At 48.5% G+C, this 27,345-nt stretch overlaps 1 protein-coding gene across 2 annotated transcripts in view; it reads right to left on the reverse strand.

Moving 5' to 3' along the window:
* The window catches only part of GRIK4 (glutamate ionotropic receptor kainate type subunit 4), a 134,877-nt gene extending 118,775 nt beyond the window's left edge, over positions 1-16,102 (reverse strand). The window contains exon 1 of one of the 2 annotated variants that reach the window (XR_005107819.1): positions 15,968-16,094. Coding sequence is in view for 1 of the 2 variants with exons in the window: in XM_037409993.1 (XP_037265890.1) it covers positions 15,968-16,049 (82 nt within the window). In the remaining variant the exon portion in view is untranslated. Of the gene's footprint in view, positions 1-15,967 lie in introns of both variants that reach the window. The other variant, XM_037409993.1, reaches the window with a different exon arrangement.
* Positions 16,103-27,345: the final 11,243 nt, after the last annotated feature.

Raw genomic sequence — 27,345 nt, forward strand, 5'->3', positions numbered from 1 at the left:
CTTCCAGAGCGAGGGGTGGGGGAGAGCTGAGCACGAAGTCAGGACATTTAAAACAAAAGCATACGGCTATATTCAGCAAACGACTGTTTTTCAGATGGGCTTCTGGTGTTAGGCACACAGATGCTCTTTCTTGCATTTCTTCTGGAGTTTTGCTGTGAGGTTGTTTGGTTGTTTTTTTTATTTTGATTTTATTTTTGTACTCACTTCACCTTTCGGTGTTAGAAAGTGTCCATGCTTCATGGTAAAGGTAGCTTGTTTTAGTAGCAGGAGAAGAAACCCTCAAAGCCAGTGTTCTTCTGAACCAAGCCACCAAATCTTTTCAAGGTTAATTGATTCCCTACACATCTTTCAAAAGCATGCTTAGTGGCACGAACTTCTGCTCAAAGCCTCTCTGCGCTGCTAGCCAATGCCTGAAAATGCTTCTCATTTCCTTGCAATAAAATTGACAGTCCCAGGATAACAAACAGCCACCGACCCACTGCAGCTTGCTATTCAAAAGAGCAGGAGCCGGGCAATGAGGAGAAGCGAGGCAGCAGAGTGACCAGCTCAACTGCACAACTGTCCCCAGCACCATGGAAAATGCCTTCCTCCTAAAGGGTCCCCATCACAGCGCAGAGCTTGGGGGACTGAAAGCATCAGCCAAGAGAGCCCCGTGCGAGGGGCTCACCAAGCCCTCCTGGCTGCTGCGCTCTGCAGATGCTCTGATACCAAAAAGCTCCTATGGACGGACCATGAACGCTAGAGCTGCCTGACATGATCAAGAGGCTCTTCCTTGATAAACAGTGACTGCTCCTCCAGAGCAATTACAGGCTTTTAACTAAATGGGGGGGGTGGGGGGGAGAAGCTGTATTTACAGGGAAGCCTGTAATGACTGCATCGTTGTGTCAGCTTCGCATGCTTGACAAGACAGACGCAGGTGAACTTTTCAGTCTCCTGCCTTCACTTCATTTCCTTTTCATAAAGGCAAGTACAGTGGTCACAGATTAATTTTTCTCTCTCCCCTTTTCTTCCTGGGCATACCTTGAGATGCCCTGATACCACTCAGGCAGAGGGCGAGGCTGGGGGTGCCTCCACATCAATCTAGAAACATCCCACCCGGCACTAGGCAGCAGCAGAGCCTCAAACAAACGCCGGGGTCAGCTACACAGCAGCTGTGTGCAGCCGTGTGCTCACAACCCAGGTCTCCCTTTATTTTTCTGAGCTCTTTATTCTTTCTCCCTCTAGCTACCCAGCAAAAAGCAAAGCATCTGGCAGGATGCTGTTTTAAATCCATTTTGTTTTTCACTGGCCTTTGTGATTACAGTCTATAGCTCATTTTCTATCACCTGTGGAGAACTTGCAAAGTCCAGAGATGAAAGACAACCAGCTGTCCAGCTTACTGTAGGTGCCAGCACGGACAGGCAAGGGGGATGGCTCCAAGAGGACCTGCTGCTCTCCTGGTGGCCATCCCCACCCCAAGCATGCAGCAACAAAGCATTCAGAGGCAGAATTTCCCATGGATGTCACCACATCAGTCCGTGCGTTCTGTACACCATTTCCCATGGAAGTGGCTGTGCCTGCACCCTGCTCAGGGCAACTCACGGTGCGCTGCAGACACCTCGTACATGGCTGCACGTTCCTGACCCACACATACCCAACCTCTCTTCCATTAATTTGGTTCCCAGTGTCAACAATTTTACCAGCAGTATTTGCAGGGCTGTAGGGACTGAAAACACACAGAAATAGAAAACAGTAACCTAGAGACAGGGAAGGAAAGGAGTTCAAAGCACTTTCCTGCTAAATGACAACCCAAGCTGCCTGCAAATAAAACTCTGGAGCTCATCAAGTAATTCTGACCACTGAGGGTACTTAATAAAGATTACTTTTCTATAGCTCCACTTGCCTGAGGCATCATTTGTTCCTAATGAGATGCTCCATGGGATTTAAGCACATGAGAGAAGAACAGGCTTTTCAACCAGAGCCATTACAATGAAAACAAGCTTTCTGCTCCAGAACCCAAGTCACTCAGCTCAGAGCCCTGTCCTAGCTTGGTAATGCTCCTCAGCCATGCCAAGCTGGACAACCACAGTGCTTGCTTTCTTCCAGACCCAGCAGGCAGCTATCCCATAGCATTACCTCTCAGAGACCGGTCATGCTGTGGACTTCGAGGCAAGCTCTGCTGCGAGCTGCAGTGCTCGGGGCACTGCCTGCTGCCTGGGCAAAGCCACTGCAGCCTCACCCGGCCCCAAAGTCTGGCACCAGCTTCTGCCAGTGAAGCAGCACAAGTGGGGCTGGCGAGGCATCTGGGGTGGCTATTGCATGGGATGCCTACTTCGCACAAGTATTGCGAGATATTTCATCACCAACTCAACCATTCTTTTGTTTTGTCTTGTGTGATCGCTAAGATCACAGTATTTCTGAACACGCCTGGAATAATAAAGCACTTCTTCCTAGTGTACCAGGGCCCCCAATGAAACAAGCATGCCAAAATATTCCACATGCCACTGAAACAGATAGAAACACAACAGATCATAAATGCTAAAGGTCTGCAACTGCCAAGCTATCTTCTGTGCGAGGGATGTGGAACAAAATGTTCTGAAGTGCCGAAGCCAAACAGCAGAATGGACTTCTGCCGCTGGTCAAATGGGAAGATGCATGGGGCAGCTGAGCACGACCACAAAACCACTCTGCAGGCTGAACAAGGAGTGTGATCGGGGGCATCCTGCCATGGTAGGGCCAGATGGCTGCGAATCAAACCTGGTACAAGGTAGAGGCTATCAAATGTGCTGTCGAACACTATGGGGCGCGCACACATGTACCCATAAGCACAAATTCTGTAAGATAACGGAGACTACAAAGCCCTCTAACAGCGAGATGGGGCAGCTGATCCTATCAGATACAGGTTAGTGGATGCTTCTTGCCAAGCAGAAGAACCACAAGTCAGGGTGGGAAAGGGGGTGGAATATATAATGAATGTGGAGTTCCTCAGACAATCCAAGCTGACACCACATTATCCCTTTTCAGATTTCATTATCCCTTGGGCTTGGTAGGAAGATCACAGAAGTCTTAAACTCACGTAGGATGAGCCTCAGGCTAGATCTCAGGCATTCATCCCAGCCTGCACCTGTACGATATGAAACCAGGAATAATTCCAGAGGACACGGCACATAAAGACCAGCTCCAGTGAGTCTGCACTGTGCTACAACACAGGGTAGGGAACAGCAATCCCCCCAGCGAGATAAAAATATGTGGGCAAACAGAGCTCCTCCCTTCTGCCATCCCAGCTCTGACTTCCTCCCTGAACACAGTTTTAGCAGCATGAGATGCATGAACTTTCAGCATTTATTACAGAGACCAGGCTGTCAGGCCAGGACCAGGAAAAACAGCAAAAAATACAGGATGGGAAGGCTCTGGCAGGCAATGGCTCAGCTCTGCCTGCTAGCCAGTTTTATTAGCTCTGATGTCAACAACAAGGGCCACCAAAAACGTAATGTTCCCAGAAGACAGGCTCCTTTGACCAGATCACAGCACAACCCAGACAGGTTCCCCACAGACTCCTGCAGAGGCTGGAGTTTGAACCTGGATTGCCTGCATCCCGTCCGAGACTCCTACCCCACCAGTGACTCTGGAGTTCACTTCTCTCTCCGAACTGTCGGAAAACAGCTTGAAAATTCTTGAATCCTCCAAGTACAGAACATAAGATATCCTGAAACCTCAGAGTTACACAACTAAAAGGAAAATCAGGTCTCAACCCTCCTTGTGTTTTAGCCTTTTTAACCTTGCATTCAGACCCTCCCCTCCACACATGTCCCTCCTGCGTGCTGTACGCTCCCAGGCTCAGGTACTGGCTCCAGCAGCCAAGAGCAGACTCCTACAGTGCTGAAAGATGACTGCACAGTGCTAAGATCAGGTCCTTCCCTCCACAATTTTAGAAGCATCTGGAGCAGTTATGCTTTCTTGACTATCACCAAGGAAAGATGGGTTAGAAACACATGCGAGATGACAGGTGACATCTGCATTAAGTGGTGGCCAGCTAAAGTTAGCTAAAAGTACCTGGTTGGTCTTATGCCTCAGATCTGCTCTTACAGAAGCAGATAATCAGTGCCCATTAATAATTACTACAGTCTCTGTTCACAGTGAAATTGCAGCCCTCAAGATTTCCAGCACTCTCTCTTTCCCTCCTAAATACAGCAAAAGTTTGTTTCCTTGCAGCACTCCTTCCAAGTGCTCGAGGAGAGGTCTGACTGTATTTATCCCAGGAAGCATCAAGTGTTGCATGGCCCAGCACGAGCAATGCTCCCCAGCAACATGTGGTAGCCAGAACAGGTATCACCTAACCAGAAGCAGCGGCCTCCTGTATTCTGCCAGCAAAAGAGAAGAACTACCCAAGAAACTTGAACAAAGATCAAACCACTTACAAAGCAGCAAACGAGCTCCTTGTGAAAGTACAAAGCACTCAGGGGCAAACTATCACCTCCCCTTTACCCTTGTGGCTCCATTCTGGAGGATGACAGCACAGCTGGTCCTTCCCCTTCATCACATGCACGTAGCCCCATAGGCTAAGCTTTTCCTTCAGGAATCCCTGCAGCAGATTAAAACCCAGTTTATTAAATAAGGCAGTACTCTAACAAGGGTAATCCACAGATAATTTCACTCATTTAAACCCTATTTTATCTCATCCAAGTAGACTTATTTCCATTTAACAATCTTAATTCTTTTAGCACTTTCCGGCTCCCAAATTGGCTTCGACAGCAGAACTGACATTCAGCCATCATTTTCACATAAAGTTCCATTTAGTCTCTCCAAACCCTTACAGCATCTGGAGGTGCAAGAGGAATTCATTAGTGGTGTCTTTGGGAAAACGAGCCATCCCTCCCTGCAGCCTTCTTACCTGCGCAGTCCTCAGCTGGCAGGGGTCGACTCAGAGCTGGCAACCGCTGGGCTAAGCTGCTCCTCAACTGCAGGTCCCCCCTGTAACTCCCTTCTAACTCCATGCTTAAGTCCACCTCTGCGCTGACACATGAGTATCTGCTTGCTTTGCTTCTCTGCCTGCTGAGCTTCGCATTTCATCTTTACCTATGGACCATGGAGCTTCCTCATTCCCCCCAGCCCTACGAGCACCAGGTCTGCACGTCCCACCCTGCAGCGAGGGCTCTGCCAGCCCCAGGAGCCCTGCGGTCCATGCTCTGCCACTGCTCAAGGCTACCTTTCTCAGGTGTGACCAACCGTGGTTATGAGCACCCACCTCCATGCATCTCCTGAGTCTTCCTCATTTCATGAGCTCTCCTCTAGCCGGGATCTTATCCTTCAGCTTCTCAGAGCTCCTGCACTCATCTCCCCTCCACAGGTAACACCCCAAAGAAGGGCTCTGAGGAGCAATGCTACCCTAACGTAACATCACCCTCTTGGATGGCTTTCCCATCGTCCTGCCTGCCTGTTACAGCACAAAGTAGTAGGCTGCAATAAGGCTTTACCCTTGGTCAGATTCTACTGTCTGTGCTGCATCTCCTTCCTCCAGAGGTCAGACCACACTGCTACTCCTCCATCTGACCCCCCTCTCCCACCATCCTCAGGGCTATTTAACCACTTAGCGGGAACCAGCTACACCTGCACATCATCCAGGTCAATCAGCCCACTGCCTCTGAGGCAAGGCCACAGCTGCACGTTATCAATGCTAATCAGCCCACCGCCTTCACTCCTCTACACCTGCCCACAGCTATTTCAGGTACGGACTGTGCCCTGGGTGTTGTGCCCTTCGGCACAGCCTGCACTTCACGCTTTTCATAGCCAACATCCTATGGAAAAGCAAAATTCATTCTTTCACATTCATCCATCCTTCCCTTTTTTCCTCAGCGACCTCAGCCAGTAGCTTCAACCTCAACACAATGAGATCTTCATGAGGGAGAAGAGGAGCCAAAGGAGCACAAAGCTGGGAGCAAGGCTTCAGGGGGAAGGGCAGGACCTACCCCTCGCAGAGGCTGGAGCCCAGCAGCAGCAGCACGCAAGGAGCCAGGATCTGCCTCACCTGCTTTGTCTGCAGGTTGTTCTCTGCTTCGGGGATTGAGACTTTTTCAAATGCTATAGGTTCAAAACACCTGGATATCAAGAGCTAGAGCCTCTGAATCCAAGCCAGGACAATTTGGGCTTTTAGCTTTACAGGAGTGTGTTTATCTTAAACTGAGCCACAAGCAATTAGCTGCAGAGGGGCACTTGAGATAAGTGCCCTTTCAGGTCAAAAGCACCTTTTCTGGGAAGGCTGCCCAACAGTCTCACAGTGCCTAATGCTAACAAGAGGGCTTCAACACTTCACTGAGCTGAGCACTGCACACACTGCATCCAGGAGAGCGGGCCCCTGAGCTTCCAGCCCACCCATCTGGAGAGCAAGGACAAGTCAACTTGCCAAGAGTTATGCAGCAGGAGAACAAGGAATAAACCTCTGAGCACAAGGCGTATTGCTTCAAACAGAAAGAAACACTACACTTGCAGCGTGAGGATCTCAGCTCTGCTCCAACAGACTGTTACAAGCTGGAGTCGCCTTGCTGTCCTTCTCCCACCTGCCATCCTCCAGCTTGCCTTCTCAGAAAGATTGTAATAGCTCACGGCCTCAACTTTATCTGAACTCACCTTTAGAAACTTGGGCCACCACCTTAATCTGCAAGGCTATCCTCCATCTCGCTTCCTGAAAAATGACCTTCAGATCACATTGCAGTCACTACAGATGTGCAGCTCCCTAAAAGCAAGCAACCACATCCTTCAGCCACGTATCCACAGGTGCCCCATCCTCAGCAGTCAGCCTTGTAGCTGCTGCCCGGCCAGGGGACTGGCTTAACCTGCGTGCTTATTCGCATTTTGTAACTCAACCCAGCTCCAGTCCACATCCAAAAAAATCTCCTGTTCAATTCAGACGGTTCTTTAAATGCAAGTGAATTGGTCCATGGGGAGGAACAAATTTGACGCTCAAAGTATTGCTGATGCTGGCACGAAGTTTTCAGGTGCTCTGAGCTGCCAAGACAGCTGCTCTCTATCAAGCGAGCACTGCTTTGCATTGTGATGGCACTCACTCCAGCAAGGGTCTGCTAAGGATATTTAATTCAGGCTTATTCTGTGGTGAAGTCAAGCTCACCACAGAGTGTGTGAAATCTCTCCTTCCTCAACTGCCCACACAGATAGCCAAGAGCCAGGGGCTGGGCTGCAGTAATCTGTAATGCAGACTAGTGCACAAGCCTATCTCACGCCGCACTGGAGCTTTCTGCAGAAATTCCAGCTTTGCTGGGTTTGGCTCAGAGTTGGAATTAATTTTGGCAGCTGTTTAGGCAAGGAACCAAGCATCTTTCATTCATGCAATTGACTTTGTTATTCATATATATGTGAATAAAAAATAATGCTATGACTAGCTTTCACTCAATGAAACAAAAAGATCTGTATTAAAAATGGCTCAGCAGCTAAATACACGAAGTGCTGCCCAGGGCAGTAACCCTATTTAGATATAAAAGAAGTTATACAGCTCTCAGATCATGATCCTTAGCTCTGGGAGAATCTTCAGCATTCAGACACAGAAGTAAAAAATCAGCCCTCTGAAGCAAAACATGCACCTACCCACGTTCGCCGTCTGCCTCTTGCCCTGCAACTGCACAGGGCTTCACCTGCAGGAGACAGAGGGAGAGAGAACCTCCGCGGTGGACAGCCCCTCTCTCCCCAGCTCCTCTCCTTAAAGCAAATTTTCCTCTTCCCACTGAATTAGCAGCTACTCTGAACCCGGTCACCTTCCAGATCTCCAAAGCAGTACAGCGTGGGGCAGCAGCTGGCTGCTGTGCCCAGGTACCACAGCTTTACCATGCTGGTGAGCAAATAATTTTCTTTAAACAAGCAAATGAAAAAATCGAGCTCTGTGCTGATTTGCTACTTGAGCAACACAGCTCTTTTCCATAACTACCGGCTGACTTTCCCATCCAGATGCTCTGCCCACAGAGCACTATACCAATATAATATGTATGTGGATATATAATGAATCAAAACAAAGCTTAAGGCCTCTTGGGCTGTACGATGCAGCCTGCCTCTCAGACATTAATGATCAGGAACAGATCAGTAAAAATAACTCTGCCACAGAGGTGCAAAACACTTGAAGAGATGGTCTGTCTCACTGAACCCAGACCACTCCTCACTCCACGCCCTGTAGCACTGATCTAAGATTTACATCTATTTATTATATATTATTCATATTATTATCGTACTGGATTCCCGAGCTGTAGACCAGCAGCTCGTTATGTCTTATGTGGCAAAACCTCAGCCTGGAGAGACACCGCAGCCTCCCACCCCGCTCTCCCACGCGAGGGGCAGCCTGGTGGGCAACGGGCTGCCTGGCACGTGCCACGGGCACCTTCTTCCTGCAGAGCCACCAGTGGCAGGGCAGGTCACCCCCCTTTGCACCAAGCCCCTCTTTCTGCCAACAAGTCTCTTTAGAGTGTGCGGCTCAGTCGATCTTAAGCCAAACGCATTCAACCTTGACCACATGCAGTTCATGGAGAAACATCTCGGCATCCAGTCCTCAGCCACCACGCCAAACAGGCCCCTCACTTTCAAATCAAAGCAAACTGAAGCAGGGATGCAGGACTGCTACATCCCTCGAGTACCGCCCAAGCACTCGCAGCTCAAGCCGATTCCCACTCGCTTTCCCGCAGGGCTCCTCGCTCAGAGGCGCGCTCGCTTTCCTCCCGCAGTTTTTGCTCGCACTTCCATGGTGCTAATGAGCCTCCTGCCTCTGCAGGCAGAGAACGCGCCCAGCGCATCCCCGGGAGGACTCGCCTTTGCAGAGCCGGTGGGAACAGCATGCAGACCCCGGCCCGCAGCCAGCACCAGCCTCGGCGCACACATGGGGAGCCCGAATGCTCTGCCCTGGTGTCCGACATCGAGGGCGTGCACGAGAACCCCCTTTCACCCCATCATTTCAGAGAATGGGTTAGATAAGGGACCGCAGCAATCACCAGCAGCATGCAGCCCCTCTTTTAACAGCTTCAGTTGCCTTTTCCTGAAGAAACCAGCTCCTTTTATCCTGGAAGTGGCCTCCATGGATGAGTTACCTTTACCAGACCATCCAGGACAGGGAAGGTATGGCTAGGAGCTGGGACACCACTGCAGTACCTGGGCAGAACGGCAAGGAATCAAAGGGCAAGTCTAGACAGGGCATTGCTGAAAGAGCCTGGCATCTATACGGGTGACTTTTTAAAGAATAAATATTTATGCATGTAACTCAGAAAACATAAATAATATATTACTCTCCTAGAAGAATAATGAAAGCAAAATTAAGAGGGCAAAAAGTTCACAAACGAATATTGTATTTTTCTCTACCTCTTACCACTCTTAAGCAGCAAATGACAAATAACCATGAAACTACTTCACCTTAACGAACCTAACTGGGCCTTTTTAATATTGGGGGAAATATTAGTACTGCTTTAGCCAGAAAAATTTACTATGTCATGCATCAACAAAGATGTGGCTACCTCACCTCCTCCTGCATCATTCTCTATTTCTTTAGACTCTCAGAGTCTAAAAAAGTCCTGAATTAAATGTGAAAGCCTTTAAAAAAAAAATAAAAAAAAGAAATCAATATAGGCCAAACACGACATACAAGTGCTGAAATGAGCCCAGTGAGGCATGAATTGAGCAGGGGATGGAACCCAAGCTCAGGCACCCAGCAGCGCTTCCCAGCTGCAAGGGCTGGTGGGCCACATCCCAGGGCAGTTCTCCAGCTGGTAGGCAATGACCATGTGGGCTTAGGGGAGCCATGGGGCACCCCGGGCAAGCCTCTAGCTTAGGTTCCTAGCAACTAGCACCCCAACATACACATGGAAAGCATCTGCCCACATTGAATGTCAACCTAGCTGCAGCCCACACCTGCTCCTGTCACCGCCCCTGAAGTTCACGACTTGCTCCTCCAGATGCAACTGGGCAAACGTTTTACAAACAGTTAACTCCTCCGCTGCCCCTCGTGCCCAGAAGGCACCCCTCCACCTGGCCCCCAGAGCAGCTACACCCCCTTCCCACCCCACTCCTCATGCCAGGCTGGTTTTATCACAGCCCAACACGATGGGACCTGAAAGCCAGCATCCACGGAGCATCACCGCGCAGGCACTGCGGCTCGCAGTGGTTTCTTTGTAAGGATTTCTAAGGATTATTTTTAATCCTTCGAAAACAATTAGGTCCGTGCACAGAGAAACCAGCTAATCAGACATGTCTCAGCAACCGGCTTTGTTCCCAGCTCAGCTCTTCCTGTCCAGTCTGGTGCCTCCTGCAAGGAGCCACTGGCTGTGCCCCCCTGCGCCAGCAGGACCCAGCACCTCTGCTTCCCCACTGGTACAGCTGGGCAGGGGGAGAGTGCCCAACCCCTGCCACAAGCTTTGTTTTCTTAAATACTGACAGTAATCACAAGTGGAAAGGTTTTCCAGCAACAGCACCACCATGTGAGACTTCGAGACTGTTTCTCTGCTTTAAGCTGATCGCGACAGCTTTGCTGGGTTCCAAGCCAGGGTAAGGCTGTTTCTCTGCCGAGCAAGAGCAAACCGGTGGCCAGCAGTTTATTGCAGCTGCGTTGGTGTCATCCAAAAAGGCCCGAGATACGCCAGAAAGCAGCGCTGCCTACGGAAAGGAGTTGATGCTTTGCCTGTCTGCGTTAAACACGCTCCTCTGGTTCCATGCAGGCGAGAGATGCGGCACTTCGAACGGTGTCAGCCAGCTGCCATGGGGCTGTGGCGGTATGGGGCTACCACAAGCCAACCGGCCACAAAGCCACAGCTCTCCCCGCCTGCCATAAAGGGCACAGTCGCATTTGTCCCCATCTCAGCCCCCACCCCTGGGAGGGAGCATTTGTACCTGCGCACTGGTGCTGACACCGACATTTTTCTTTTACAGCATCCAGGGGACTGACTGCACCTTCATCATCAGTGGCGCTACCCCCCTCCAAAATGTTAATGTTAAATAACATGCTGCCTTGTGTGATCTCCTCCGCAGTGCCTTTAGGAGAATTATGTATATCCTCTGGGAGCTGGGGAAGCTGAACTAAATGGTCCACAATTCTGTTCATTGCCATTATCGTTCATTTTTGCCGTACACATTTGTAATGCTCAGAGCTCCTACCTCGCTTCAGTCCCCCCGCTCAGACCCACCAGCCTGCAAACTGCACTGACGGGGCAGAAGCACACAGTGCAGCCACGGGGCCTTCAGCTCACTGAACAAGCAGCTTAGCATCACAAGCACCTCGGGAGGGCAATTGTGCAGAGAGGCAAGGCCACACAAGTGATGCTCTGCTACACAGGTCTGTAACAGGGCGACAGGGAAGAATCAGAAGGGCCTTATGCAATCACAGTGACGCAGGAAAAGCTGCATGCATGTCTCCATTTCCACCTACTTCAGCATCCACAGTTAAGTGCCAGTGCTTTCCCACAACTCCACATGCTCTGGTGGATCCCAAGAACATTTTCTTGACATTATAAGTCCATGGTCAGAGCAGATGCAGGAGATTCACAGCCCTTCAGGTACTCTAGATTTTTGGAAACATGCCTAGAAACACGGACAGATGCCCCAGGCTGGCCCTTCTAGTGACACTCCACTGTCAGGTTAGATTCGTGGAGACTTTGACCACACATTGCTCCTCTGGTGGATGAAACCCTACGACAAGCACTGGGACAGCAGTGCAGATTGCTTCAATTATCAGCTGAGCAAGATGCATGTTCACTGGGTATGGGGTAAAAGAACACCAAGTTTCACCAAAGAAAATACCCTTAATGCTAGAGCTGCATCTTGCCTTTTGTATAAAGTTTGCAAAGTTGGGAGGTAGAAGGAGGGAAGGGATTTGGACAGACAGAAGCAATTACAGGAAAGAGCACTTTAAAGAGCTGCAGGGCTGAAGGAGGTCTTGCAAGGAGTTTGTCAGTAGATCATATGTCAGCGCTACCGAGCCTACTGCTAGTTAGGGCAATGCCATGTATAAACTACAACTTTGGCTTGTGTATGAATTTTAAATGAGCTGGTAGTACACCCAATGAATCTAGCAAGAGAATACCAATTTAGGGCTCTGACGGTCGGCTCTATAAGACCAAGTAAATAACTCAGTAAATAACTCAAGTAAATTTCTTGACACTTTATTGAGCACGAGTGAACAAACAAAACCAGAATTACTTCTACTGCAGGAAACCAGAGCCAGGGGAGATGCTAGCTAAGAGCACACTGCACCAGCCATCCTCCTTGCCTGCCTCTGGGGTGGGCAGGAGGGACCTGCTGTCTGTCATGCTTTTGGTGTGGTTGGATGCAAGACAGCATGTGCAAATGTACACACCGGGCAAGCACCAACTACTGGGTTTTGCTCCCAAGCCATTTTGGTAGGACACATGCTGGCTTTTTCAAGGGCTACAGGATGTCTCGAGGCAACTCCTTGCACACCTCCTGGAGCTCTTGAAAACTTCTGAGAACGTGCCTGTTCCTGCCTGCTTCCTCATACCCCAATCACAATCCACTTTTGAGCATCTATGGAGATAACACTTCACCAAGACAGGCCAGGTGAGCTGACTGATAAACAAAAGACACTCTTAGTAAAAAGACACTATTTTGGACATGTGGGTCAGTGTTTTTCCCCCCAAAGGTCTCCAGAACAATGTGAACAGGAGACTTTCTCCAGGATTGGATCACAAAGGAATACGCAGCGTTTAAGGATGAAAAAAAATGTTTGCACCGATGTTTTTTCCTGTGTATCAAGGAGAGAAATATAGAATGCCAAAGCCTACAGATTGCTCTTATGCATGCCAAAGTCATGGAGAAGGTCGCCCTGTAGCCTATATTCTGCTCACTTTTTTTGCATAGATGATGATGTTTCTAGAGCTCACTGCAATGCAACACTCACTGTTGGCCCTGTCCAGGCTAGCAAAAATTCCTGTCACTGTGCGCTCGAAGATTAAGCCATCTGCTGCCTAGAAACTCCACTGAGAAATATCAGGGCCAAGATCCACCCAAACCCCAAGAAAGCAGCAGCAGGGAAGCTCAGCGCTTAGCTTAAAAGCCAAGCCAAGTGCCCCTGACTCAGCACCACCGTGCCTCCTCCTACCCTGGAAGCCAAGTGCAGCAGGCAATAATCTCTCCTACCGACACAGTGAAGAACGCAGACGCGACACTGCCTATGTTCACCTCACTTTACTAATCATATAACTGTGCATTTGAGCGGTCCACTACCAGATGGCTTTCAGAATTATTTTAAATGTTAGCTTGCATTTTCTTTGAATATTTAAATGTACATGGCTGGTCTGTTTTCCTTCTCGATGCGGTGCATTGATTTATGTTGCTAGATACCATATTTCCCTGCCTTGCCAAAAGCATGCATTTGGGAATGATTTCAGGGCTGCTAGTAATATTTTTTTCTCTCCTTTCATTTTTTAATTTATTTTTATTAACTTTTTTTGCTGGATATATTGTTAAAATAAAACCGTGTCTTGAAGAAACAAAACCAAAACCCCAACCCCCTCCTCAGCTCTTTGCCCATCTGCTTCAGACACTATTGTCAGAGAAGTTAGCACTGTGGCCACAAGCAAAGTAAAAGCAGTAGATATGCACCAACATACCTACCAGAGCTTCCCCTCCCACAGTAAATTCTTGCTTTAGGATCACGTGTGGGCATCAGCCAGGTCCAATGTCAGGACTGCTGGTGTCCCATTCTCAGGAGGCAACTGGAGATACCTGTGACTTGACTGCAGGGTCTTTGTCTGCTTGTACATTTAATGCCATCTGACACAGAAGCCATGACCTCCAGTGCCTTTTAGAAGGATTGGCAAAGTTGCCTCCCATTCCCTCAACAGCATCACTCCTTCTTTGGAAAATTGACTTCCACGTTGCCTTTGCAGCACCCTGATACAATTTCTTCAGTCCTAGGAGGGTTTCAACATATTTGCACTGCCTTGCCCTGTGCAGGCTACAGAAATCCAGCATTTCCATCCTGGACTCGGCAGCAATGGTCTAAGCGTTAAGAACAACTGTGTCTGGAGCACCTCCACTATTTTCGCCAAGGAAAGTCAAAAGCAAAGCACTCCTAAATGCATGAGGACTTTAAAACTGGAGGGACAAGTCCAAAGGAGCACAACCTCAGTGCGAGAGAGCTGAAAGCCACTGGTGGAGCAGTCTCGGGGATGGATCTCGGCACACAGCCTAGGAGGAGATGCTTACGTCTGACCAGTATGGGTTCAGCTATTCACCATCAGGTGTCTCTGCTAAGTGCAGAGCTGTACAGCTTTATACCTGTGGGTACCAGGTGGGATATGGTGGGACCAGGATGTATGGACCATGCCTGTCTTCAGGCGTGTGAGTAATTTCTATTATGGATATGCCTTCAGGCCCCAGCAGTGTGCCAAGATTTCCTTCACCCAGCAGTGGATACCAGGTACAGAAGACAAAAATCAGTATTTGGACAGACGAAGGGAGACAGATCTTCTGCCACCACTGCGGTTGCTCATATGTCCCCCTGAACACACCAACATCCTGGGGCTTCTTCTTGCCTGCCCTCCGGGATCAGCGCTGACAGGGCCTTAGAGCAGCCACCATCAGCTCCGGTTGGGGAACCCCTGAGCGTGCACCAAGCTGAGACCTGGAAGGCATCAGCTAATCCCCCCTGGCAGCTGCCCTTGGTGCGGTGCAGCACACATTGTCATTCCCAGTCCTCGGCCAGGAGCATAAAAGCACCGTCCCACCTCTCTCAAACACCTTCCCATCCCACTCTGGTTGTGCTGTGGAGGTGGGCAACCACACCAGCTCCCGGACTGGTTTGCAGCCCAGTGCTGTTACATGCGCTGCCAGGGGAGCTGCCCTTCCTCTCTCACTCCCAAGCACCCACAGTACGTCCCCCACAGAAGGAGATGGCTGGGGTACGAGGTATAAGAAAGGATCCTTCACCATCAGCATCCTGATAACGTATCACACATCCCCAACCCCGTCTGCGGGCTCAAGTGGAGCATCTGCCGATCAACATGAAATGCAGTCTGCGGAGCTGAGACTATGCAGCACGAGTGCTCCACATGAATCACAGCTGCTGGGGATATAAAACACCCAGCCACCCTTCCCAGGCTCCTGCCAGCACAGACCCTCCCTTGCTATATATCTGAGCTGCTCCATGCTCTGCTAGCAGAGGGGAGAAGTAATTTTACTTAAGTGTCACTTGTGAAAGTTGCAAATGGGGACAGGAATAGATGAGCTGCTTATCTGCAACAAATAGTTAATAAAACCAGCTAGTAGCTCCAGAGAGAACAGTCAGGAAAAGCAGTTTCCTTTCTAAACAACTGAGCGAAGTGTCAACACTATGAAGCAAGTTTCATTACAAGGTTTCTGGATGCATGTCTTTTCCCTAATCCGCGCAGGCAGCAAGCGAAGATGATGGTGCCTCTTCCCAAACACTTTTTAATAAAGCCCAAAGGGGACTGAATGCACAGGACTTTCCTAAAAATGGAGCATTTTTGAGTTATTCATGTTCTTGTGGCAGTGCTTAAGTAGGTTCAGTTTAGGCTCAAACGCTCCTTGCTCATCAATGTGGGAACAAATAAATTTGTGACAGAAAACTATTTCCTTCTGTGTGGAGCTCAGGGGAGCATCAAGGCGGGCAGGGCACAGAGGGCAAGCTCCGTTCCTCGGTGCCTCTTTGAGGAGTGCCTTTCACTTCAAATTTATACAGACAGGGATTCCCATCAGGTAACATCACTGGCATGAAAATCAATGCAAATATGTACAGTCACCATAAACCGTATTTCATTTACAAGATGAAGGAGCAAACACTTCCAAAAGGCAGGTGGGACACCATGGCCCAGCAAGGCCTCAGCACCCCGGCATGGGAAGACACCGCACTGCAGGGAGCGCAGCTACCGCAGGCAAGGCTCCGTGTCCTTCGTCCGAGCATTTCTACACAGAGTGATCCAAACAATGAGCGAAACGATGGTTGAACACAGGTCAGAGCAAGCTTTGTACTCACCAATCCTCAGGGAATGGGGGCTGGCAGCAATCTTCATCAGCCACAGCAGAAGGAGCACCAGAGGCGCCAAGACACGGGGCATCTTCTATAAATCCTCATGGAGCCCTTTGGTGGTCTGGGCATGACATAACTCTGTGGAGAGAACACATGGCACCGTGAGCACCTCTGCTCTCGAACCAGCGACTCAGCAGGATGACACTGCTTGGGGCTTGCCAAGCACTTGGAACAAAGAGTCTATTTACCAAAGGAGGAGGAGGAGGAGGAAGCTATTTACAGACTATGAATTATTCAGGAATTGGAGTCAAACTGGGCAAAGAGCTTCTAAAAAAAAAATGGGAAAGAAACACAAGGAAAAGTCCAAATATTTCATCTTGGCATTTTTAGCATTTCCACAAAAACAAGTGGAAATCAATACTGAATCACATCTTTAATTTCTCCCCTCCCCCCCTCCTATTTTTTTTTCTTATTTTTTTTAAGTCAAAGCAGCCTGCAACTTGAACTATAATACTGATTTGTGGCTTTAGGATAGGAAAAAACATTTTCATACCAAAACATAATTTGAGGGATGGGAATCTGAGACAGAGAGTCACTTTGGCCACCAAACTAGAAACCAGTTCTTTGTACTGCTTCTGCCCCAATGACCATCACCACCTCCTTCCCTCCCTTTCGGGCACAAGAGGATTCCGGACAAGACCAAGATCAGAACCATTTTTTTTTTTTTTCTCCTCTTACACGGTAATCCCACGCCAACACACAGAGGTCTATCTTTCAACGTCAAAACACCATCAAAAGGTAGAGCAGTACATGGAGAATCCACAAACCTACCATTAGCACAGATACCGGCACTGGTTGTCCCACAGCAGACTCCCACAGCACAGTTACACAAATTTTTAACAAACACCATTTTAAGCAGCTACGCAGAATGCAGATTTTACTTTATAGGAGAAATGGTTGTCCCTCGAGTTGATAAAATTATCTCCACAGACAGCAACATCCTTAAATGCTGACTTTGAGTATTTCGTCTGTTACCTTATCTCTCCCTTCTCCGGTTTTCTGGCAAACATTCTCACACTATTCCATTTGTCTAATTCTTGGGACAAATACTGAAGTCCTGACACAGGCAAAATCTTTAATTTGCCTTTGAAGTTACTAGGAGTTTTGTTTGAGAAAGACGTAGCTTTTTACTTGCAGTTTTTCAATTAATCTATTTTTAGACTATATGTTGACCTCCTCCATCTCACCTCAGCAGGCCACAGAGGGGCTATCCCCTTTTTACAGACGGGGAAGGGATGCAGGAGAAATATTGAGAGGTGGCCATAGAAGCGAAGGCGATGCCGGGGCCGCGCAGGGAGTCGCTGCGCATCCCCACTGCCTGGGGCTTGGTCGCCCTCTGGATCGCGTCTCCCTGCAGAAGCCCCCACCAGCAGCGCTGCCTCCTGAGCCCAGTTCTCTCCGACTGAGAAAACTGAGGGGCCTCAAGCTCAAATGCCAGTCGGACGGTTGAAAAGCATCCTGCTTTCAGAAGTTGTGTGCTCAACACATTTTTAAAAAGCAGCTGCCACCAAAAAAACACCTGGAAATCATTAGCCACCTCTGAGGAGGGCTAGGGCAATTTTCTCTTTTTTTTTTTTTAGTGGAAGTTACAGTAACGCCTAGGAAGGAAAAGCCCTAAGGGGTTAAGCGCATGGTAAATTGGTCACTTAGAAGCACTGGCGGCAGCAGAGACAGATTGTGGAGCAACATATCATTTGAGCACTTTGAAGCAGTTATTTCAAAACTTTCCAAGTTATTGACAAAACAGCAGGATCACGTCAAATTTACTCACACTGGTATTACAGCCCAGGCTGTGGATCCGGCGCTTGCAGCACGAGTGGCACACAGGCACGCACGCATCCCCTCCCAGCCCCCCGAGGTGGGTCCTCAAGAGGAGCTGGAGTCTGCACCATGCTCAGGGTCAGCTCCAAAGCCGCTCCAGCGTCTTGTCTTCCTCCTTTAGGTCTTACTTCTTGCCCCGCCATCCTAGGCATGCTTTCAGCACAAAATACACCCGGAGCTGCCCCGGCCAGCCAGCGGCAATTAACCACCTACAGCTCAACTAGCAGAGCATCTGATTAGGACCTCAGATGTGTTTTGTCTTCTCTCTCCTCCACTGCCGCCTCCTGCCTGGCCAAGGCAGTCTAGAAGACAGTCCTAGAGCCATCGAAGGGAGAGAGGCGGAGAAAGGCTCCAAAGCATCTTGATAATGTCAAGGTGTCCAAGGCATCCTGAGACTGAGAAAACTGGCAGTTGCTCGTCCCTGCTGTCTCCCCACCACAGCCCCGCCGCAGTCTGCCAGCCACTGACATGTCACCTCCTCAGCAACTCATCAAAAGGTGTTTGTACCAGAAACCAGCAGAAACCTCCGGCGCTTTGCAGCGCACCACCATCCCTAGCAGGGTGCCTGCGCCCCCGCCTCACCTGGCTCGGTCCCCGGGAAAGGTGGGGCAAGCACTCAGGTTTGTCAGCGGTTCTCACACCAGATGAGAAGCAATAAAAGCAAGCTCACGCAGAGGTCAGAGATGCAAAAAGCGCCAGGCCTGAGAGGATGTCAGTGCTGGCTTCCCTGCCACAGCACTGTGCTGGTTCCTCTGGTAGGGACAGTGCGAGACGACAGTCTCCGGCTACACTCCCCACAGCCGCCGCCTCCAGCAGCACACACCTCTCCATGACCTTGGCCACATCTGTCTAACACCATCTAGCAGGGAGTTTTAAGATCATGTCTTTGTGCAGATAAATACAGCGATCCCACCTGCGGCAAACATTTTGTATCTGCGTCTAAAAGGGATGCGCTGGAAAAGCAGGGCAGCAGCCCAGCCGCGCCTCTGGACTCGGGCAAGGTAAGGCAGATAACCCACCGCCCAGCCAAAGCAGCGAAGTGCCTGACTGCCATGAGGAGGATGCTGGAGCTAACGTCCCCATCGTACTCTGCCAAACTACTATGGAATCACCATGCTGAAATGGGGGGTTGTCATTTTAGACTCTGCAAAGACAAAGCGCGCAAGGGTAACCACTCCGGACAAACCACAAACAGCCGAGGTCCGGGAAAGGGCCGCGTGACTTTCAGCTCTGAGGGACAGATGTGAAGGCCACCTCTCCTGTTTGCAGTCTGGTTTGAAGAGGCGAATTACAAGATTCCCAGAGAAGCAGCTGCCTTTGCATCACCAGCTTAGAGTTAATAGGAAAGCTAAATAATAAATACAGGGCACCCGCTGTGCTCTGCTACGTGAGCGGCAGGGTTGTAATTACCTAGAACATGGAGCACAGAGGGATGCTGCCTTCACCTAACGCATTACCCACTGCTAAGAACAGCTCCCCAGTACTTTGATTTTTGAGCACAAACCCAAGGAACAGCTGTCAGCAATAGAAATACACCTTGGGGTCTGCCAAACAGCAGAACTACCCCAGCCCCTACAACCCATACCATCAACCATCTGCTTGATGAAGGTGCTTGCAAAATGCTCAGGGAGCGCAACACAAGGATGCTTCCCCACCATCACACCTGTGCCATCAAGCAGTGGGAACAGACACTGGAAATCAAGACTTAGGATGAGAAGGAAGGAAGAGAGAGAGGATTTTTCTTCTTAGCCTAATGTCAAGGTTTCTACTTTCAGAGGTATTTCATGCCTCATGCCTGTCTTCATCTCCCCAGTCCCCAAGTTCCTCCTGCCTCCTACTCTCTGAATTCAGGCACGAAAGGGTAGTAAACACAGTTCAAACCCCTTCATCGTAAAGTAATTTCTGCCCTGCTGAGCTAGCCATCTTCCCAACAGCTTTCCCTTCCTTACAGCTGCGAGGTGCACCTGTCTGTCTCACCTCCTCATGAGAAGCCATAAAACATGCTTTCTGCCCAGGTGCAGCAATAAATCATAGGTACGACTAGGGTATCGACTCCAGCGCAGCCTGAAATTCCACGCAGAGAGGGAAGGAAGGTCACATTCTTCTTTCATGCAACACAAAGCAGAAAGCCTTAAGAAAACAGAGGACAAGGACATTTAGCATCTTGCTGCACTAATTCTTGTGCATGTGAAGATGACTTACCCGACTCATCCTCACCACGGTTTGCTGGAAATAAATCAAACCAACTTACTGTACTAAAGTTTCCACCAAGAACATGTCAGCCTGTACATTTACAGCTCTTGCATTAATGGCTGCTCTTTATTGTACTGGCAGCATGCTATGATAGCAAGGGAGTCTGGTTGATTGAAAGCTGTTTATAAAGCAATCTGCTACCCCCAAAAGGAATGGGCTGGCTAGATAGGAATTTCATAGGTCCTTCAGGGTGCTACGTGAATTGCTGAATAGCTGGTGGATCATGAGCTGGCCCCTGGCTTCTCTCTGCACAGCATAAGTATGTAACTGTTATTATGTTAAGCCCTTTTTCATATTTAGCTCTGAAAATTCAAGAGAATAAAATAAATCCAGACCATACTGAATAGTTTTGAGTTCCGTCTGGAGATAAAAGTCTCTAAATACCAAGCAGAATTAGGGACAATTTGCTTCTGAGAGGAAGCAACTTGCTTCTGAAACTGCTTATACATTTTTAATGACTGTGTGAGATGGTACTCTTCTTCATTGCTATCACCACATCTTCCTGATATTTTGAGACTTTTGCAGAAAAAATTCCTAGACAGTACATCCAAACAGCAGAACAAAATGTTAAATCACAGAGTAAAACTTTCCTGAACCTGCCACACCAATAGTGAAGATATCCCTGGAACACCAGCCACCTCTCTTCTTTCCCTCTTCTTCCCTCTGCCCAGCCTGACAAGGACACTCACGAAATCCAGGTGCATTGCTATTCCTGGTCACACTTCCAAAGCTACCGCTACCCTGCAAAATCTGTTTGCCACCTGCCCTGCCACATCTGTCTTGCCACATCTGGCCCCAGCAAGCTGCAGAGGGCTGCATCCCAACGAGACGGCACAGCATCTCCAGCTGCACTGGCATTTCACTCCACCATCCTGGAAGGCAGTGCCAGGACCAGGTGTTCAAAAATCCCAGCGTGTGCTTTATCCTGATGTGACCTCCGCTTACTTCTCCTGCAAAACCCCTACGCCATCGTCTGCAAGCTCATTGAGAAACCACAAACACCCTTTAAAAATTGGCAGCAACTTCAATCTTATCCAGGCAATCGGGAGGCAGACTTTTACCCAAATGCTAGTTTGGAGGTGGCTTTGGTGTTGATGGATCTTTCTGTGCATCACCAGAAGCTTGATGAATGGTGAGAACATGCAGCTCAAGCAAAGCTAGAGTAATCCTCACAGCTGAGACAACAAATTTAACAGCTGCAGAGCAGCAAGGAATTCTGAAAAACTGTCAGGAAATATCAACAAACAACTTAACAGAGCCTTTTTCATTCTTTTGACAAGCAAAGATAGCCATTTCCTTTTGCAAAGCTTCATCTGCAGAGATGCTCACATTTAAATGGAACTGACAAGAGGGAAAGAACCTGAAAAACATTTCAACAAGTGACTGTTGCTGGGCTTGAGAAAGCGCCTGTGCGTCTCAGGGGGAGGGGAGGAACTAAATTGCAAGCCTGCCCCAGGGATACAAAGATGTAAGTTCAATTAAACTGAAAAATCACTCCATTTAAAACTACGAACAATATGTTTTCCTCTGCAAAATGCATAATTAGCATGGGTAAATCATTACCACTAGGTATTGTTGCAGTCAAAACCTCAGTAAGATTGAGAGAAGGATCAGACATTTATGAAGAGAATGAATAGCAAGAATTACAGTAGTAAAGTTTAAGAAAAAAAGGAAAGAAAATGAGATTTTGGATGGCATAAGATTTTGGATGGTATGTAAACCCTTCCCGCTGCAAGGCACTGTCTAACTCCCTATGTTCGAGGGTTAGAAGAATCACCCCTTGGGGCAAGCCTCCTTACGCTGCTTCTGGAAACAGCTAGTACTAAAAAAGGATACTTAACAATATGAAGCACAGCTCTGTTCCAGTCTAGCAATTTCTATGTTCCTATAAAAACCTATGTCTCCTTTTAGATTTCATCAGCATTAAAGAGCTTGCTTTACTTTGAGCCACCACGCCCCTCCTCTCCTCGCGTTGTTCTCGCAGTACGCGCACTGTGGCTTGCCAGGGATGAACCCATCTGAGGTGAGAGACAGACCAGTGGTATCTCTCCTCCCCAGGTGTCGAGGGGATAAAAGGACCTCCAACGGTCCACCACACCACAGCGATGGCACAGCTCCACGAGGGTCACTCAGCTGGCACCAGAGCACGTGAAGTTCAAGGGAAGGTGTTACTAGTGGTAGACACCTGCCCAGCTGATAGATAAAATGGATTTTCTTTATTTCGCCTAGCTGTGTTCTTTTATGTCTCTCTTTTTCTTTTTTTCCTCCGCCCTTCGTGACTTCCAGAAAAAGCAGCAAGAAACTTCAAGGAGAAAAGAATTCTGGAGGCAGTGAAGCAGAAGGATGAATGTATTCCTGACATTTCTCATTCCTGTGGATTATTTTCTTTAACTTTCTCTCCACAATCCTGTGTTCTCTCATCTCACCCTTCTCAATCCTCCCCAGCATTAGCAAAGCCTGATCAACTTTTCCTATCATTGCTTACAGATAAAAGCAGTATGTACCCATCCTAATTCATCATACAAGCTGCATATAGACTCAGCTATCTCTAAGTTACATTTTCCCTGGCATTATCAACCACAGACCTGTGAACACAAGGAGTTCCAGTTCCAGGCTGAGTCACAGGATGTCTTGCTTCAATTATCCACTTCTCCGCAGCCTTGTCACAGGACCCATCAGGCCCCCCAGGGCTGGTCAATACTTGAAAGCTTTATTGGCACAGGGGAGTGAATTACTGTGTGAAAACCCCACCCGCCCCCTCAGTCAGGCTTACAAAAGTCACATTACAGATATCGACTTGGTAGCATTAAAACTCATTTGTTGGGGCAGCTTATTTTATTCTATGAAGGGTTTTAAGCTGGTTCTCTACTAGGAAAGTTTGCCAGTACAACCACCCTGGCAAAGCCCTTCAGGCACATAGAAGGATCCAGTTTTCGTGCTGCTGTCCCCTGTCTTTCTGCCCTGCTTCACAGGGCACGGTGAGGCACAGCGAAGCCTTCAAGCACTGCAGAACAAAGCAAGCCCTACAGCTGCTGAGAAAATAGACATCAAGGTGCGTAACATGATGGATGCACGCAGCACCACAAGCAAAACGCCCCAATATATGAAAGCGCCAGGACCGTTCGGCTGGGATATGCAGTGTAACCCTGCCTCACCTCCTTCACGGAGCCCCCTGAGCTCCTGCAGCTGGGGGCTGAGATGGACGAGCTCTGGCCAGTGTCACGGTATGGCAAGGAGGATGCTGCCTTCGGCCGCCCCATCCCTCTGCCAGGAGCAGAGGCAGCAAAAGGGCAGCTTTGCCTGTGCCTCAGCCCCCTCCAGCTCACAGCCCGTCACCGAAGCTTGTAAGCAATGATTTATACCACACACAGAGTGGCTGAGCCAGGGCGATGGGGGACACACATGCAAGGGGGTTACAGGATCGGTACCCTTCCAAACCACGCCAGCACGACCCTCCGGAGATCATCTGCCAAAAGCCTCCCTGGCTGTGACAATTCACTGGGAAAAAATAATGAAAAGAGAAAACTAAGACCATGTGGGATTTTCTCTCTCCCTGGTGCCCACAATTTATTTTTATTAACAAACAATAGCAGTTAAAAGCACTGCGGTCTCACACAGCTATGGCTGCTCTACCCACTTCAGACACTCTTAATTGGCTTTAAGCTGCTATCTTAAAGGAAAAATCACGACAAGCCCTGGGAAGGGGAGTGCCTGTAGGTGGAAAGGGAAAGGCAGGTTTTCCTCCAGCTGAGAAGGACAGCGAGCTGCCATTAAACAGGGGAGCCTGGTCTGCACCGGCACCGCTCCTCTGGTCTAAGAGCTGCATGGCATGACATCACCTCAATCTTTTAATCATTTTAAGCACACTGGTTACGGTAATTATAAGGTTTAGGGCTTTTTACCTTCGATACAAGTTTCTGGACAGGTTTGATTCCAAATCACCTAAAAAAGGAGGAAGACAAGCTTTGTTTGCCTGCCCATACCTGGCACTCACAAAATCCTCTGTGCACAGCCTTGCACCAGCCATTTCTCCCACATAAAGAGGCCAGGGCTCCCGTATCAAACATGATGCTACATTTACTCAGCAGAAGACTCCTATCCATTCTGCAGGTCATCGCTTCCCTTAAACCACCTCTGGTGCGGGAGAGCGTGGCTGGCGCGCACTGCATACAGCATGCGGCCAGGTACAAGCCAGTATTTTCAGAAGGGGAAATACAAACGGATCTCTCCAGATGAGGTGGCATGGGGAAACTCCTAGGCAAGCAGAATCTGTTGCTCAACGTGTCTCTTCTTGAAGAGAGACCTGTGGGACCCTGAATAAATAAAAAACAGTCAGAGCCTTGGATTCATAAAAAGCTTAACCAGGAAGGAGAAAAAGCCTTTAAACCAACAATTGTTTTACATTAAGAAATGGAGGAAAATCGAGGTTTGAAATTTCAGTTTTGTTCCAACAAAGAACAAAGCCAACACAAACATGTGAACCAGAGACAAGCCACTGTATGAAATCAGGAACGTCAGCTCTTCTGCAGAAAATACCCCTCAGCAGCCCCAGCCAAATACCACTGTCCTACAGCAAACGTGGAAACACAAAGCAAAGAAGTTCCTGTCACTGGAGGAGCCCCAAGTCAAACCGTTCCTTCAAAGCAGGAGGCAGGACACAAGCTCAGCCCAAGCACTGCTTTCTTGTGGGCTGTGGGTATGGGGGTGAGAAGAATCAAGAGCAAAATCAGACCGAAGAGTCAGAGCAAGTGCAAAAGCAACCCTGGTGCCACTTCCCACTGTGCCACCGACTGCCTCCCCGGTTTGAGGCACGTCAGCCTCTGCCCAGCTCTACCAAGGTCAAACACTCACCCTTACGGGGGCAGCCGGAGACACAGGCTTCGTCTAGCAAATGGCCAGAGACCACCAGGCAGCCTGGCAGGAGCAGGGCAAGCCAGGCATCTACATTTTCCTGGTGCTGTGCCGGGAAAGGACACATACACACCACGCAATTGTAGCAATACTGTTATTTTTCCCCGGGCAGTGTTAGTTCCTGGATGGCATTAAACCTTCAGTTCTTCAAATTGCTTGACTTCTCACTAAGCCGTGCTGCGAGTGCACACACTGGAAGGAAAAACCAATCACCAGGACCCCAGCTTTATATATAACGTGCCAAGGACTGTGTTCAGAACGAACTGCATTAAGAAAACCTTTCCATGAGACCTCCTTACACTCAGCGTACACTCTTTCACCGCAGAAAACTGAGCTGCTCAGAAAACCATTTTCCGCCCCTCAAAACCGATGATTTCTCCAGTTCTGCCACACTTTTTCACAGTTCTGTTTTGATAAGTACATACACTTCTGGAAATCTGCTTTCAGCCGTTTGGCTCGCAACAACTGAACCTTCTTGAAGACACACGGTCTTTCAAAATACCAACTTTTTTTTTGAAGGAGATCTTCAGGTTTTGGGTGGTTTCCCCCCCTCCCCCAAGACTGATATCTTCCCACAACATTTCCTTTTATCAAAAATGCTTTGATGGAAAATTTTCAGCTTGCTCAGAAGAAAAGAAGTGCAACCAGCACTAACCCCTATTTGCTGTTAGTGAAGAATTACTGCTACCACCGAGCCTTTTTACACATGAGGGAAGTTCTAAAATATGAATCGGATCTGTGAACATATCAGAAGTCTAGGGGGAGAAAAAGCTCTTAAATGCATCAACCTGATCTCTGGGCTACAGAAAGAAGATTAATCTATTTATTTCACTTACAGTCTCTGGCAGATTCAAGGGGGGAAAGAAAGGAAAACAAAGAAGCCTCTACCAAATCAACCTGCAAGAAGTGGTTTATGGCCAAAAAGCTAGGTTTGCTCCTTTTTATAGCTGCCAACACTGTAAGTGAAATAAATAGATTAATCTGCCATCTATCACCCGAAGAACGTTTTGATACATACAAGCTCAAAAAGCCTGTACCTTGAGGCTAGGAGGAGGTAATCCGTGAATGGCTGAAGATGATGTTTGTATGACCTATTTTTTATATTTTAATGGATCAAGCATTTTTGGGTGTGCCTTTGGAAGATGTTAAGCATATGCACTTGAAAGGAGGTGGGAAAGAGAACTGATGCCAAGCTAAGAATATGCCCAAGAAAGCACAGGGGTGATAGGCATGAGAGCAGACAGAGGAGGAGTAGAGGAGAAGAATCTGCACAAGACAGCAAAGAAACCTCCAAAACTTAAGGTACCCAAGGAAAACACAGGAGTTAGGAGATACACATACACACAGCAGCAGAACTGCACACCATGAACAGATGCAAAAGGGAGCTGCTAAAGTAGTGGAGCGGCTTGTAGCAATAAATAGTCTTCCACAGGAAAGCAGAACCGAAGTCCAAACTGGTAAGTGATGTTGCATTTAAAAGCCACCAATTTGCATGACAGAAGCTTTTAACCCTGCTTGTACCATAAGTGACCAAAAAAAAAAAAAAAAAAAAAAAAAAGGACATAAAAAATTAAAAAATTCAAACCAGAAACCTGTGTGTTTGATTAACAGTTTAACACCAAAATGCATCCAACCAGAGGTGCAGTGCTACCGTGTTACCAAGATGGAACATCTGAGTCCCAGAGGGATGGAGGAGAACAGGCAGCTCTGGCATCTTCCCCCAGCCCGTTGCAGCAACGTGCCAAACCCCACACCAAGCAGCAGCAGAGCCAGGCAGCCCCGGCCACATGAGAAATACCACCCAGGCAAGTGCAAGCGTACAGTGCTGGGGGGCCGGCAGAATTTGCTAACCTCCCTCACTGGGTCACTGCAGAGGATCTGAGCCTGAGGGACCAGGCTTTTCTTTTAATCCAACAGAGATTTTTAAAAAGAGCTCACTGGGAAATGAGCCCTCACCTTCCCGGCTCGGCAGGAGGAGCAGTGATGGCGAAAGGACAGAAGAGAGGCAATGTTTGCTGACAAAAGAAAATTTCTTGTTAGGCTTGTCGATACATTACTGGGCGAAAGACCAGAGAAATCTTCACACACATATCCTTGGCAAAAAGCTGCTCAGCTTTTCCCCTCATGACAGCACAGAAAATTCAGTAAAAGACATGACTTCTCTCCACAGGCTTGGCTCTGGCATCGCTCAGCTTCTCACCATCCTCTTCTCTGTCTCATGGCCTTTAATGTATTTATTCTAAGGCTTGGAGAGTCTTTTGCGTAACGGGGAATACAGGCACAGAGCAGCTTGCCTGATGATACAAATAGTGCTTTTGAACAAAGCACCACTCAAGTTT

This window comes from Falco rusticolus, chromosome 16 (assembly GCF_015220075.1).
Source record: "Falco rusticolus isolate bFalRus1 chromosome 16, bFalRus1.pri, whole genome shotgun sequence".
NCBI classification, from domain to species: Eukaryota; Metazoa; Chordata; class Aves; order Falconiformes; family Falconidae; genus Falco; species Falco rusticolus.